Source organism: Tarenaya hassleriana, unplaced genomic scaffold (assembly GCF_000463585.1).
Source record: "Tarenaya hassleriana unplaced genomic scaffold, ASM46358v1 Cleome28, whole genome shotgun sequence".
Lineage (NCBI taxonomy): Eukaryota > Viridiplantae > Streptophyta > Magnoliopsida > Brassicales > Cleomaceae > Tarenaya > Tarenaya hassleriana.
Genome location: NW_010966021.1, coordinates 1,079,860 through 1,094,666, shown reverse-complemented (window position 1 = coordinate 1,094,666; position 14,807 = coordinate 1,079,860). Strand labels below are relative to the sequence as shown.

At 38.0% G+C, this 14,807-nt stretch overlaps 5 protein-coding genes across 6 annotated transcripts in view; 1 reads left to right on the top strand and 4 right to left on the bottom strand.

Annotated features, from left to right (window-relative positions):
* The window catches only part of LOC104817877 (serine/threonine-protein kinase PBS1), a 2,855-nt gene extending 2,384 nt beyond the window's left edge, over nt 1-471 (bottom strand). Inside the window, exons 1-2 of the mRNA XM_010547238.1 lie at nt 155-471; nt 7-26 (exon numbers count right to left, since the gene is read on the bottom strand). Coding sequence (XP_010545540.1) covers nt 7-26; nt 155-290 — 156 coding nt within the window. The 5' untranslated portion in view covers nt 291-471. The remainder of the gene's footprint in view (nt 1-6; nt 27-154) is intronic.
* A 1,169-nt stretch (nt 472-1,640) lies between these two features.
* On the top strand, nt 1,641-4,280 carry LOC104817874. Its single transcript, XM_010547236.1, has one exon. The coding sequence runs from the start codon at nt 1,893-1,895 to the stop codon at nt 4,170-4,172; it is 2,280 nt and encodes a 759-aa protein (XP_010545538.1). The 5' UTR covers nt 1,641-1,892; the 3' UTR covers nt 4,173-4,280.
* Nucleotides 4,265-7,934, bottom strand: LOC104817875 (glycerophosphodiester phosphodiesterase GDPDL5). The gene is made up of 9 exons (XM_010547237.2): nt 7,575-7,934; nt 7,189-7,482; nt 6,729-6,835; nt 6,062-6,563; nt 5,915-5,953; nt 5,554-5,838; nt 5,319-5,461; nt 4,744-5,230; nt 4,265-4,639 (listed from the first exon to the last, which is right to left on the bottom strand). Exons 1-9 carry the CDS (start codon nt 7,672-7,674, stop codon nt 4,398-4,400), a joined length of 2,199 nt encoding a protein of 732 aa, XP_010545539.1. The 5' UTR covers nt 7,675-7,934; the 3' UTR covers nt 4,265-4,397.
* A 126-nt stretch (nt 7,935-8,060) lies between these two features.
* On the bottom strand, nt 8,061-9,754 carry LOC104817873 (protein FATTY ACID EXPORT 6). Its single transcript, XM_010547235.1, has 3 exons — nt 9,373-9,754; nt 8,415-8,502; nt 8,061-8,296 (listed from the first exon to the last, which is right to left on the bottom strand). The coding sequence occupies exons 1-3, from the start codon at nt 9,569-9,571 to the stop codon at nt 8,224-8,226; spliced, it is 360 nt and encodes a 119-aa protein (XP_010545537.1). The 5' UTR covers nt 9,572-9,754; the 3' UTR covers nt 8,061-8,223.
* Nucleotides 9,755-10,112: 358 nt separating this feature from the next.
* On the bottom strand, nt 10,113-13,052 carry LOC104817872 (purple acid phosphatase 18). 2 transcript variants are annotated; one of them, XM_010547233.2, is made up of 5 exons: nt 12,817-13,052; nt 11,353-12,021; nt 10,948-11,136; nt 10,764-10,852; nt 10,113-10,549 (listed from the first exon to the last, which is right to left on the bottom strand). In XM_010547233.2, the coding sequence occupies exons 1-5, from the start codon at nt 12,949-12,951 to the stop codon at nt 10,327-10,329; spliced, it is 1,305 nt and encodes a 434-aa protein (XP_010545535.1). In that variant the 5' UTR covers nt 12,952-13,052; the 3' UTR covers nt 10,113-10,326. The 2 variants fall into 2 exon arrangements, with proteins under 2 accessions (XP_010545535.1, XP_010545536.1); XM_010547234.2 differs by lacking the exon at nt 12,817-13,052 and adding an exon at nt 12,492-12,779.
* Between the last annotated feature and the right edge of the window lie 1,755 nt (nt 13,053-14,807).

Genomic DNA, 14,807 nt, shown 5'->3' with positions numbered 1-14,807 from the left:
CGATATGTATCGTCGCCTACTACTATCTGCGGTTTCATCGCATATCCGAATCCACATACCGAATAATCAATCATCAAAGTCTGAAACTTTTTCGAATAAAGGCTGCAACTTTACTAAACTCGATTCGAAACTGAATCTATGTTAAAAGAAAAACCTGTTTTGAAAGAGATGTTGGCAAAGGAAGTTATATTGTTCTTATTGTCAATGTAGTCCTTGATGCTTTGCCTTGAAGATCTTCTGCTGAATTGCCTCTCCGACATGCAGCATGTAAAGCAATAACGCAATTTCATTTCTATATATATATATACAAATGATCTCTATGGATCATAAATCTTTTGAACAGAGATGATTGTGATGATGGCTAAATGGATTTGCTGAGAAAACGAGGAAAGCTTCTGGTTTTTTGGAGAAAACCAAAAGAAAAAAAAGAAGGAAAAAAAATAGGAACAAAAAAAAAATGGTTACAGAGAATGTGTGTATGTTTTTTTTTGTGTCTTTAAAAAAACATTTCGAAGGAGTAAATGTTTGGGAATCCATGGTAAGAGGGTCAACGCAGATGAGAGGAGGTCAAAACGCCTAAATTAGGTTTAGGACAGTTCAGGGTTCTCATTGTCCAAACATATGTTGACCAAAAATGAGATTTTCTTACATTTTTTACTTTTTCCTTTTTTTTTAAAAAAATTCTGTGGCCGAAAGTCTTATCCTCCCAACTTTTGAAAAGAAAAATTAGGTAGTCATTTCGATTATTAACCGAATAATTGAGTCTGAACCGAATAAGATATAACCGTATCCGAATCAAATCCGATATCAAAACCGAATGGTTATGATTTTCTTAAACCTGAAAAAAATCGAAATCGAAACGAGCCGAACCGAATAAAAAAATAACTGAAAAAACCGACGATTTCTTTGAAAAAAAATGAGTTTTTTTTTCTGAAACCGAACTGAAAAATAACCGAACCGAATCGAACCAAACCGGAATTTATGTAAAAATCGAATGGTTATAGTTTTTCTATAACCGAAATAACCGAACCTAAATATAACCGAACTGAATCCGAACCGAAATCCGAAATGACCACCCCTAAAAAAAATCATCCAATCTAATCGATATCTTGTTTTAGCCGCATTTTTCAATTCAATTATTTTTGGATTGGATTTTTAAATTTTTTAAAAAATTATATACATTCGTTTTGGTGTTGTCGAAAACCCTATTTAAATTTGTTTTTTTTATTAAAATATATAATTTTTAATTTTCGTTTTTCCATCTATTCTAATGTTTTGTCTCTGGTTCAAATGAATTAAATTTTTTTTATACACAATCGTTTTTTTTAATTCAAAATGGTTTGGAAAATTTTATCCTAGAGAATAGAATAGCTTGACTCTCAATACCATCTAATATATATATAGTTTTGTAACCAACAAAAAATGGAAATAACTTAAAAATTACATTATGTAGAGGAAAATATGAATTTTTATGGAAGTTAAGGTAGGAATGTTTTTTTTTATCTAATAAATTTATTATCCATTTTTATTTTTTAAAATAGAATGTATCTTCATAACCTCATGCTAATTCGTCTCGCTGTCTTCCCGAACCTGCGCCATCTTTTTCGTCTTTTAAACTTCCTCACACGTCAGCGATCAAAACACGAAAAAAGCAGCCCTTTTTTTTTATGAAATTTAATTTGTTTTGTTTAAGAAAATTGTCTATACGCAGATGCAACAAGGCGATCTGAGAAAGATGGAAGCTTTTTACTGAAAGATCAAAGCTTGAGGAGAAGGAAATAATTTGAAGACTAAGGGAAAAGGCTCTGAGGTTTATGAATGGCATTTCTAGGTTTCAAAGAAGAACAACTGTAGTTTGATCACTTTGATTTTGCTTTCTGTCTTTTGAGATTATGGAGAAATCGTCATCTGATGATCTTGTCGAAGAGAGAGAAGAGTTCATGGTTCTTCAATCTGAGAAAAACCCTATTCTGAGAAAAGCCTATTTCCTAAAACCCTTTGTTACCGCCATTGATGACCCTGCTCCTGAGCTGCCATGTGAAGCTATCTCTCCACCGTTAGACGTAAAGCTTTTGCCTTTTAGGGTCTCTTTCGCGGGATGGAAGTTAGCGAACGAGGAATTCATGTTGTGGGTTGAAAAAATGGCTGCTCTGCATAAACCCACTTGGGAAAAAGCTGGAATTTTTTGCGCAATCATGGCTTCAACCTATAGAATCCATAGAAACAGAGATCTGATTCTCGCTGTTGCTGAGAAATGGTGTCCTGAAACCAAGACATTCATTTTCTCCTTTGGTGAAGCAACTGTAACACTTGAAGATGTGATGATCCTTCTAGGTTTCTCTGTTTTGGGTTCTCCTGTTTTCGCTCCTCTCGAGAGCTCAGAAAAGAGAGAGACAAAGAAGAAGCTTGACAAGGTCTGGTTGGAGATCACCAAAGGTAGAGGGCATGTGAATCAGGTGTCTTGGCTATCAAGATTCATGAACAATAGTGATGAGATTGAGCTTGAGCATGAAGCTTTTCTTGTCTCGTGGCTTTCCAACTTCGTTTTCCCATCTCGTCATTGTAAATTTACCAAAGACGTTATCCCAATTGCGATTCATCTTGCCAGAGGTACCAGGATTGCTCTTGCTCCTGCTGTTCTTGCAGGCCTGTACCAAGATTTGGATTCGTTAAAGAATCATATTCGTTCTTTGTCTAAATCGAAACTCGTCCTGTCCTCATTGTTTAGCCTAGTTCAGGTTTGGTCATGGGAGAGGTTCAGCAAACTGAGGCCTAAACCCAGGAAGTTGAGAAAGGGTGAGCCTAGATTGGCTCGGTGGCACCATCTGAAACACAAATCGGTGAATGTGAAGCAGCGTCTGGCTAACTCGGGGACTGAAAGTTTCGATTGGCGGCCATACACTAAGAGAGTGAAAAACTGGAACTTTCCACGGTTTTATGCAGAAGAAGGGACGTGGGTTCAGATCAATCCCAATCTTGATGATGAATTTGTATCGTTTGCTCAGTGTTTGAGAGTGTCTCAGCTTTTCGGGATAAATTGTGTAGAGAATTACCATCCAAATAGGGTGGCTTTGCAGTTTGGGATTGATCAAGATCTTCCTGGTCACGCTAATCAGAGCGAGTCGGTGCAATGGGCATCATGTGATTACTACAACAGGCCTATGAATGGTTTGAAGTTATACATTCCTTCACGCCATTCCACACCTCTTGTTACTGCAAGATACTTAGAGTGGTTTAAGAAATCGCCAGAATGTCACGGTTCTTCAGCGACATGGACAGAATTATCCGAAACTTTTATAGCATGTAACACAGGTGACCATGAATCTGCCAAAGAACTGCCTCTAAGTTTTGTGTTTCAGAAGGAGTTGGAAAACCGTGGTTTTGTTCCTCCAGGCTTTGTCTCAAAAGGCAAACGGAGTAAGAAACACAAGTTCAGAAAGAATAGAATTGCAGCTGCTGAAATTTTGAGATCCAATAGAAACAAGGACGAGTCTTTGAGCATGGACACAGCTGATGGGGTGGAACCAAGTTCTAGTGGTTACTGTCAGAATCGGGTTTTGTCAGAGAGCGCAGAAGACGACATTGACAACCCTACCATCGCCCAAATAATCAAATATTGCAGGAAGCCTTGTGATGTTGAAGAAAGAGGAGGACATGCAGATGAACCAGTTGCCAAAAGGACGAAGCACATGGAGGAGAACTACTCTTTCGACCCTCCTCAAAAGGCGATATCAGTGGACAATGAACCGCCTGAAATGAGGCAAAAAGGCGAGGAACATGATGAAGCTGTAGGTAAAGAAAAGAAGATAATGATGGAGAACCCATCTGATGAATCAAAGATGGAGAGCAATGAAGGAAATGGTGCTGAGGGAAATGGGTTTGGAACCAGAGAAACAAAGAAATGCAGTGAACAGATTGATAATCTGACAAATTCTAATGAGCTGTTGGATAATGGTGTCGAGAGAGAAGATGATTTTGGTGATGGAATGGTAGTTAGTATTGCCACAGAACATGCGGATATCGATGGATGTTACGGACCGAATAAGCATTCGGTAGAGGTGCCAGGACTGGAGCTCGAGATGCAAGTGTTGGAGCTGAAGAAGAATTTGGCGGAGATACGAGAATGGATAACCAGAAAACAGAGCAGAGGAGGAGTTTCTGCTCGGTTTTAACTTGTTTTGTCAAATCAAAGAAGGAAGTGTCTTGCATATTTCCATGTATATACGCTTTCTAGAACTCGGTTAGGCATAAATCACAATCTCCCAGTAGAATCATTCCAACTTTGCAGAGATTGAATGTTTTGTTATAGAAGTTTGATGATTCGCTCACAAGGGTCATCAATCTTGTTACAAAATACACAAACGAACTAAACCCATATGAAGGATTGTGCGAAGATGTCACATAAAAGAGCTCAAAAGCATAGCCAAAGCAACAGAAAACGAAAAGCATATAGCTTTGGCATGTGCCTTCACATCCACCGGAGCAGACGGCTGAATCACGTCTGGCAACGGTGGCTCGTCGATATCAGATTCCTTCAGTGAAGGGTATGGAGCCTGGGCTGGTGGCAGACTCTTTTCATTCGCCAAATCCAACAATTTCTCCCTTCCAGTTGGGACCAGACTCATATCACATCGTTTCCCTACCACGACATCAATGAAATATTTTTAATCAGATTTACTCAAGTAAAAATGAAACTTTCTGTATATATTCTATCAGAGAAGAGACAGAAAAGGGAGACTTTACTTCTGAATCTTGCAGCAGTTGCCGGGAAGTCGGTGATGAGGCCATCGATGCCCATCTCATTGACGAACGAGTTTATCTCCACTGTCGTGTCAGAGAAAAAATCCTGAGCTTGGGACACGAACTCATTGCTAAATGTCTCAACGTAGACACGTAGCTTATGCGATTTGAGCATCTTAACAACAGGCGTTGCCCTCGTGATAAAGCCGTAGCTCATTTGGTGGTATACCGATCTTTTACTGATAACGATAGAGCTTGCATACTTCTTGATGTCTCGGACAGCTGAGTCGGAAATAGTACGGATGTTTCTGTCAACTTCATAGACCAGCTCATGATTTGTAGCCTCCTTGAACTTCCTTAGGACAGAGATATCACTGGACATGATCAGTATTCTTGGACCTGTCTGGTTTTTCTGACTTGATTTCCTCAACTCGTCCAATACAGTATCGACAATGCCAAGTCCTTGATGCTCCGCCAAATACGCTGCGTTCTGAAAAAATAACAAACGTTATTGTTCAGATAATTTGGACGTAACGCAAAGTTATGTCGGTATTCATAACATTCTCAAGATCACTCACCTCGACTCTTATAATGATGCCTGAAAGAGAACTGTAATTCTTTGCAAGAGAGAGGAATTCGGATAATATAAGAAACCTTCCAGCATTTCTGTTTCTTGGATTTCTGAATAACTTGGTCCACATATAAGGATTCGAAATCGCGGCTGCATTGAGGGAAACAAAACCAGTTTAAGATATAGTCTCCAAAAAAGTGTTCACGAACCAGCGGAATTCATCGAGTTTTAGATGGACTTACGCTTCAAAGTGCGTATCTGAGACATTGGCAGGCTAAATGTGTAGATTCCACTTTCCTTCTGAATCTCTGGAGCTAAAACCGAAAGATTTCTAAAGCTTGTTTGAGCAACGTCTGTACTGTTGAGAAGATTTATCGAGCTCAAGCAAAAGAGGACCTGGTCCTTTGATATCTGGACATTGCAATCAAGGATGTCAACTCCGTCATTTACAGCTTTCTGATATGCCAGGTCTGTACAACCGGGGTAGTCTCCACTCGCTCCATTCATGGAAATGATAGAAAACTCCCCTGCATGCAAAACGGGTTAATCAGAATGTCAATTTATATGAATTTTTTGTACCGCCAAATAAGCCAGCCAATGTACCTCGTTGTTTTGCATCAGTGTTCAAGTGGCAAAAACAATCTGTGGATCAAGACAACAAAGATTCAGACAGGAATGTCAATTTTTCTAGCTTCTGAATGTCTATACAAGAACAAGACAAAAAGCGATAGCGGAGGAGTTTTGTCTTACTGATGGCTTGATAGGGAGTGATTGGATAATCTGATAAGATGCCATCAACAGAGAAATTTCCATTGTCGATGAAAGATAAATACTCAGCCAATGGATCGTAGCTGTAGTTATAGGCAAATAAGACATCATTGGCAAACTCTGAGGCAAAAACTTCTATACCCTCTTTATGAGCGTCGGTGACAAGCGAAGTGTGGGGTAGAAGGTAAAACTCCGCATCTACAGGCCATATGAAAGACTTTGGAACAAGAATCCCTGAAGAAAATGTTCTTATGTAACTGAGGTTTTTCATAAGATGGCCATAGGTAAGGTTGCTTGAGGGCTCGATCTCGTCTTGCTCTAAAAACCGGAATATGAGCTTTGTCATGCGCCGTGCGAAATTCTTCTTGATGGACTGCAAGAAACTGATCTCTGGGGATGATATGTAGCTTACAGCTACATGTTTTGACACAGACAGAACATAGTTTCTCATACTCAAATTGTGTTGTGAGTAGAAAGCAGTGTGCTGAAAAAAGTGTTGGAACTCAAAAGGTTAGCTTAAACAGGACCGAGAAGATGCACGTAGAAGAAGAAGAAGAAGAAGAAGAAGAAGAAGAAGAAGAAGAAGAAGAAGAAGAAGAAATGACACTGCTCTTGTTCAAAAACCGGGAGAAATGACACTAGAGATTACCTGAATGTTTAACCAGAGGCTTGAGCTTGCGTTGGCTACCTCTTCGACAGTTGCGATGCTGTAAATGTCATCAAAAATCGGTGGTCTTGAATAAATATCTTGGGTCACTGTTCCAGTAAGAAAAAAATCTCACTTGTGACAGTTGTTTGTAACATTGTGCAATGCTGAAAGATAAAATTCGGCGATATATGCAGAACGACTTTTCAGTAAACAAGAAAAAGTCGAGATAAAACTGTTAAACAGCCTTAGTTTCAGAAAATTCAGATCACAGGACTAGAAAGGGTCGGGCATGCATTGAATTAGTGATCCACCGAAGCACGGAACGAGAAAACTTCACTCTAAAAAAAAACTTTTCAGCCATGGCATACGAATGGATACAAGGAAACAATGCCTTTTTCCACCTGCAACAAACAAGATACTGAACCAAACCTAGCAAATTTAGAGAGAACGTTCAACTTACATGTCAGAGTAAAGAGTTCATCTATTGTGTAATCAACGGGAAACCAGCCTTTTGAAGGAACACCATTGACGATGTAAGACTTCTTCTGACCGGGAAATACATATTCGATGTTAGACCCATTTTCAAAACTTAGATGAGGGAAACAAAACCCGATATCATCTTTTGCAAGCTGCAGATCACACCACAACGTTACGTTTGGTGTACTTGTCACTGTTGCCGAATCATATGCCACTATAGAGGAATCCGGGAACATGCCAGAGAACCCACCTCTTGCAATGACCACTGGAGGCTCTCCTGTGACAAATTTAGGATCAAAATGGTTAAAAACAGACAAGATTATAACATCAAGATCCATGTTCAACAACTGAAACTCTTCTGTGTCTGACCGTTCAGTGTCAACCACGAACTTGAAGAAGTTGTCTGTAGAGTGAAGAAATGGATCAGAAACAGGAGGACTGCAGCAGCAGAACAAGCCATTGTCACCATTGATTTCCTTCAGCTTGATCTGTCAGAGAGATTTTGCTGAGAGCTTCTACAGAGATTAGTGAATCAATGTTACAAAGAAGTTTGGTATATTATTGGTGGGTTGCTCATGAAGCTGCCCCACAGAAAACACTTCATGCTTAGTTTGGAAAACCCTTGCATTAACACGGTTTCAGTCTACTACTGCAACTTTTTCTTTTATTAGAAAGCTCCTCTTTCTTTTGGAAAAACACTGATTGCATTCATTTCCTAAACTGTGAGAATAGTTTCGCTTTTGAAAACGGGACGCCAACTTGTGTTTTCAAAAAGGAATATTACTTTAGTGTACATATTTTATCTTATGATCCATTGCCAATGGATAGAGAGTGCTTCTCAAACAGATAACTGACTTCTCAGAAACGCAAAATCAAGCACTTGTTTCAAAGCATAACCACAACAGTATTGTCTACACATTGAAGATTTCTGATAAAAAAAATCAAGAAAGTATCATATAACCATCCCATCAACAAAGACTTGTCGTATACATCCACAGAAACCCGAGTAAAGAACCCATTATTCAGCTTTCGATGGAATGTGATTGCCGCCAGTCGCAATTTTGTAAACGTAAAACCCGGTCATGAGAGCACTGTAAGGGCATCAAACACAAACAGATGGTTTGTTTTGGGTTATTTTAACACTCACAGCCTATATAGCCTATATCGACGTAACTATAAAATGGAAGAACGTAATACATAGTGTATTACCTGATCCCAGCAACCACGGCAGCCGGCATAATCTTTTGAGTTAGCATGAAACGTTGTCCCATGATTAAAGTAAGAGCGGCAGCACATACTGAACACGAGACATTCAGGTGAATAAAGTAGCTAACGAAGATCCACAAAGGGAAGAAAACAAAAGAGTGCACAAGTTTTCAACCGATGATGACAACATCTAAGTTCTAAGAATCTAGTCTACAGACACACTGACACGGTCTTTACGAAAATCAAATAAAACAGCACCTTTCAGCCATTAGCTAGCAATTATCATTAATCACCTATGGCAACAACCCTTTGCATTTGTTGAAAGCAACAGAGTACCGTTTCGAGAAAGACAAACTTTATGTAGGAACAAAGGTGATACCATAGCAAGCCACTGAAATATCACTATAATCTAAGATCCAAACACAAGAAAAATGTTCATAACTTCATCTTCAACACGGATGGAGTTATAACTTGGCCTATCAACCAATCCAATAAGATCTGGGCATCAATATAACTTGGCCTTTCAACTTGCAAGCAATAACCTAGCATGAACATGAAGAAACAAGTTTCTGACAAGAACCATGAATCATAAACAAAGCCCAATAGATCAATGATCCATATCCAACCATTTTCTCCCCAAAAGCCAACAACTTAGCTTCTGATATTAACTCTACGAATCATTTCTAACACAAACAACTTAGCTTCTGATATTAACTCTACGAATCATTTCTAACACAAACACAGGGAAGATTTGTGTCAAAAGCTCTCGCTTTGGATTATCGATGTAGCAACCAGGACAAAGTTGATCTCGATTTCCTATGGATACACGAACGAAAACTACGATCGAACTAAACATGGCTCAAGTTTAAACGAAATCTAAAAAAAATTGAGATCGTTAAAACGCAGCAGAGAGCCAGAGACAATCGGATTAAAAAATGGGAAAAAGAAATCATCACAAAACCTGTCTCGATAATCAGGGCGAGAGCCGAATTCTTCTTCTTCTCGAAGGCCTTGAGGCTGAGATACCCAGCGAGGATGAGCAAGAATCCGGTTCCAACACCTCCGGCGAGAGATACGGTGCTCCCTCTCCTCAAGTACCCGAAAACACCTCCGCCGACGAGGAGCATCCCGTACGGGATCGTGAAGCAGAAATCGTGCATTTTGTCGGAATGGGTATGAATTTCTCGGGAAAATGGAAACTGGGTTTTCGCGGATTGATGAAGAAAGTCACAGGTATTTGTGTTGATCCTAAATCGTTTGAAGATGATGATGATGGTGAGCGTGGTGAGCGCGTGGAAAAGGCTCGCTTCGTCAACGGCTGACAACTACCCACTTCGGCTCCACTCGCGGCCCATGATTATTTGTTTACCTAAACAGATTGGTTACATTTTAATCACACACTGCAAATATATATATTTATATATATATATTTATTTATGTATAATATCCAAAATTCATGCAATTCCACATTTAACTCTTCAAATTTTGAAACTCTCATACAGATTTTTTTATATTTTAAATTCAAATATCCAAACCATACAAAACAGTCAAAATAATATCATTTTAACTTTTCAAAAAAAAATTAATGAATTAAACCAAAAACAACTTAATTTTGTTCATTATAAGAAACTTTTTAATACCATATTTTCTTAAACAATATTCATGCTAAGATACAAGAAGTCTTTCATAAAATCTTAAATCTCAGCAAAACACTAAAGTTTCCATCAAGATTGGATTAGAAATACTCTTTTGAAATCCAATGGCAAAACGTAGACAACAACAACAGCAGTGTCTGTGCTTCAGAAGCAAAGTACAACAACTACTTGTAATACATAACCATGTTGTGTAGATCTCTCATACATATATACACACACATACAGAACTCTATTACTGCAGGTTCCCACAACGGTGATTTTCAAGGTCCCATGAGTCTTTTCCGAAGTTCATCGTGCCTTTTCTCGACCCTGCAGCCAGAACTCATCAAAGAGGTAATCCAGACCTGATCCGATCTAACTGGCTCGTCATCGTCGTTCCTGTGCCATGTCCACAGAGAATGGCTTGAGTTCACTATCTGAAACTCACCATGTCCGAAGCTTGCTTCCCGGAACACTGACCACTCAGGCTGTGGATCTTTATACCTGCAAAAATTACGATCATATTCACCCGAGCTGTAAAAACTGTCGCCTCCTTTATATAAACAACAACACTCAAAACCCGCAAGTTTAGTTAAGTAACCCGGTCATTATACTATGGGTCAAGGCTTTTCGCAAAAACAGGGTTTGTGTGTAAACGAGGATACGAAGAACGAAGAAAGAACGACGTGAAGAAATGAAATCGATTTTTAGGAATTACTTGCGAGCAAGTCCTTCTCTGTTCCCTCCATCTCCTATAGTTATGTGTACAGCGCCACACGGGTCTGATTTACCATTGTTTACACGTTTCTGTCAAACCAGTGAAACCCAAGTCGAAAAATCAATGTTAATATCACATGAAACACGAAGATAGATAGAAGCAAATGAAGGTTTTTTCTACGCACCGTTCGTTCATAAGCATGGACATGACCGGTAAATACAATATCCACACCACTAGCATAAAGCAGAGGCTCCATTGAAGCCATCATATCATCACCTTCATGTTGATGAGCTTCGTTACTGTTATACCATGGCACATGGAAAAGGACTATTAGCCATGGAGTCCTTTCCCGGTCCACCTTCGCGAGATCAGCCTACATGACATCCAAAATAACGAATTTACTTGTCAAATATAGCAGAATCTGATCATAGGACTGCAAAATATTGTTAGGATAAGACAGTTATTGACAACGTTCTTCCAATTCAAACAGGAAAACATGAAAAGGGAATGATGTAAGAATCTCTTCTATGGACAAATCATGGATGGGATCCTACTCCTGACAAGTCAATGGTGATAGAAGAATTCTCACCTTTAACCAATTATATTGATCCGAGCCTGGGTCGTTATCCGTGTATGAGCCAAGCATGATCACATGGACACCAGCAACCTCAAAAGAGTAGTAAAGATTCGAACTTGATCCACTCTCCTCATAAGGCATCTTCCACCTTGAGTTGTAAGACACAAATTCATCCATTAGAAAGGGAATACTCTCTTTTTCATGATTTCCTTGTGTCACCATCCATGGCCTAGCACTCGCTAGAGGCTGAACCAGCTCTCCAAAGGTGTCCCATTTATGCTGCATATAGTCGGCATATGAAAGATCCCCGGGAAGAAGATTCACCTCATATTTGCACTTATCAATATGATCTAGAGTTGACTTGGTCCAACCGGTTTGCCCCAGATCCCCAGCCACTGCAAAAGTGATCGGGAACTGAGCTGGAGGCGTTTTCAGCTGGAACTCAGGCCCTTCTCCCCCACAACGGTAAAAATATACAGTGTTTGGTTCCAGTGGCCCAATGACTGTATGATGTATCTTCCCCGATTTATACAATACATAGCTGTATGAAGTGCTGTCTCCTTGAGCCATATAATCGTATCGCCCTGCTGATGTTCCATACCCTACCATGGAAGGCGAAGATTTATCACTAGTGACCCATGTCACTCGCATATGCTTATCCCCAGCCAATGAGACATGCACCTGCAGTATACATTGTAAGAATCAAGGGCCAAAGGAATTTAAAACAAACATGAATGATCTCTTTAAAATCATAGTATCATACACTTGGAACAACAATTAAACACACCAAAAAAAAGGCTTCAAAAGCAATGCATTTGGCGGAGAATTGGCTGCAAAAGTATTGCCCAAAATGGAACTTTCCCGAGATACCCAAAATAGAACTTTCCCGAGAAACAAACAGAAACTGCTTGTAAAGAAAAACAAAGATCAGGCCATAAAGAGAACAGAAATTTTATAGCACCCAATGTCAAGCAGCGGTTCAAATCCAGAATTCCATGACAAAATCCAGGACCCAGAAGCTTAATTAGAGTAGGGAATCCAGAGATTTGCCAGAGAAGCATCACCACACATGCAACTTTCCCGAGGAACAAACAGAAAGTGCTCCCCCAAGAAAGACGAATATCAGATCATTAGAAAAACAGAAATCTTACAGCATCCAGTGTCAAGAAACGGATGAAATCCAAACATCATGATTCATGACCCAGAAGCTGAACTTTTTCAGTACAAGACTTCGCCGGAATCGAGACACACGTCACCGCATGATGTAGAAATTCACGGCGCCAGTCAAATGAAGCGATTGAAAAAACACCAGAAGCAAAGCAACAAACAAACAACTGAGATTTACCAGAGAAGTATCACCCCAAATGTAATTTTCCCGAGGGAATCTATCAGAACATCAGACCATAAAAACAGAAACTTGAAAGAACCCAGTAACAAGAAACGCATCAAATCCATGACCCAGAAGTTGAATTTCACCTGCTGCGGTTGAGAAGAAGGCTTGCGATCCCATGGAAACTCCAAGTTCTTACGAGGTTTAGGTCTGACGTAATCAGATGCAGCAACATTAACACAGATTAGCAACACGATAGTCACTGGTACTAGAAATCTCATCCTTCCCAGTACGTTTCGAAGATTCGATGTGAAAAGAGAAGAGACAAAGTTCACATGGCGAAGGAAGGTGATGATTATATATCGAGAGAGAGAGAGCAGACGCTTTGGAAGCCGGATTCGGTGACTTTCCTTTTTTTGGTGTCTTTTGTTTTTGTAAATTGACGGAATTGTCCTCAATGGTTTCTGTAATTTGGGGATAATAAAGTAATTTTCTCCTGTTTTTGTTGTGAGGTGTTGAGAAATGAGAGCTAATTTACCAGAGACGCGTTCCTTTCACATTTTGTTGTTATTAAAGTTTGATTTATATAAAGAGAAAAAAAAAGTTTGATGTTACTTGTCGTGTTTGGATCTGTTTCTAAAGCCTTATTATTATATAATTATATTTCTACATTCCTTGTTGTTTATTGCTAATTTAAAAAATATCTATGCTAATTTTAAAAATATCTATGCTATCTTAAACAAAAAAATCTATAACCAATTACCAAATTGATTTAAGAAACTTTTTTCAGAAAAAAAAAATTTATAGATAAACTATTTTAAAGTGAATATATAATAAATTATTTTAGTACGATTTATGACGTTACTATATGTAAACATAAATTAATTTATATAATGCATTCAGTTATTTCTCTTTTCCTTTTTTATTCTAGTGGCTTTTAAAGTTGGTAAGTGGTTTTTTGATGAATTTTAATGGTCTTTAAAAGCAAAAATACCAATGCCTGTCCTTCGTTACAACTTACAAGCTCTAATATTATATGTTAAGTCAAGATTAGCGAGAAACCTAATGAAACAATTAATAATGATATTTCATTGGCTAAAAACAGATATTTTTAACATGTACACATTTTAAACTATAGTTCCAAAAAATTCGAATTAAAATTTTACAGTTTCGTAAATATTATATTCCAGATCTACACGTTGTTTTCTTTTGCAAATCTATACAAACGCGATATTGGTTGATATGAATAAAAAAATTAATATCATCGTAAATAATATGTTAATTTTAAAAAAAAGAACACAAAAAATATCTTCAAAGTTTAACGTTTCCTCTAATAATTTCGATTTTGTATAATTATTAAGCGTACTGAATTTCATTTTTTCAACAACAAATTTTTTTTTTGGACAAATCTATTAAATTGATTTCGGTTTTTAATAATTTAACAATTTATACGGATTATGTGAAAATCAATCATTTATATAAGTTTGACATAAATTATTTTTGGTTCTCGCGCCTAATTTATATCAAGATACGGTTTACAAGCAAGCCTTGCCAAAAATTGAATTTATATATCGTGATAATAACTTGAATGTAGCCCGTGACCCCGTGTGGACTTTAGGTTACGATTTGCAAGTCAGTATATATTTATATTAAATGGAGTGGAGAGTATGGATCTACCTTGTTTGCATGAGCATATATTATATTCTCTATCTCGTGTCATTTTTTATTCTGGTGAAATAAATTTTTGTATTCATTTCATATAAAAACAGCAATTAATATTATTGTAGATAACTGTTATTGACGATTCACCAAAATTCTTATACAATTGTAATTTGTAAAATATAGCAAACATAATTATCGTGAATGAATGGATGGATTCACATATGAAAAACTATAGAGGCACTTTCTCCTTCCTTTGATTAAAATTTCCACACCTAAATTCGTTTTATTTAATTATTTAAAATATATTTTTGAGAAAAAAAAACTAATTAAAATTTTAAAACACTGCTATAATTTTTTTTTTTTTTGAAATAAGGGTAAGGGCTTTACAATTTCAAGTTTCTTTTGTCAAGCAAAATCTCTTCAATCAGCGCGCCATTTCGGTCCCCAAAATCCCCCCCCCCCCCCCCCCCCCTCC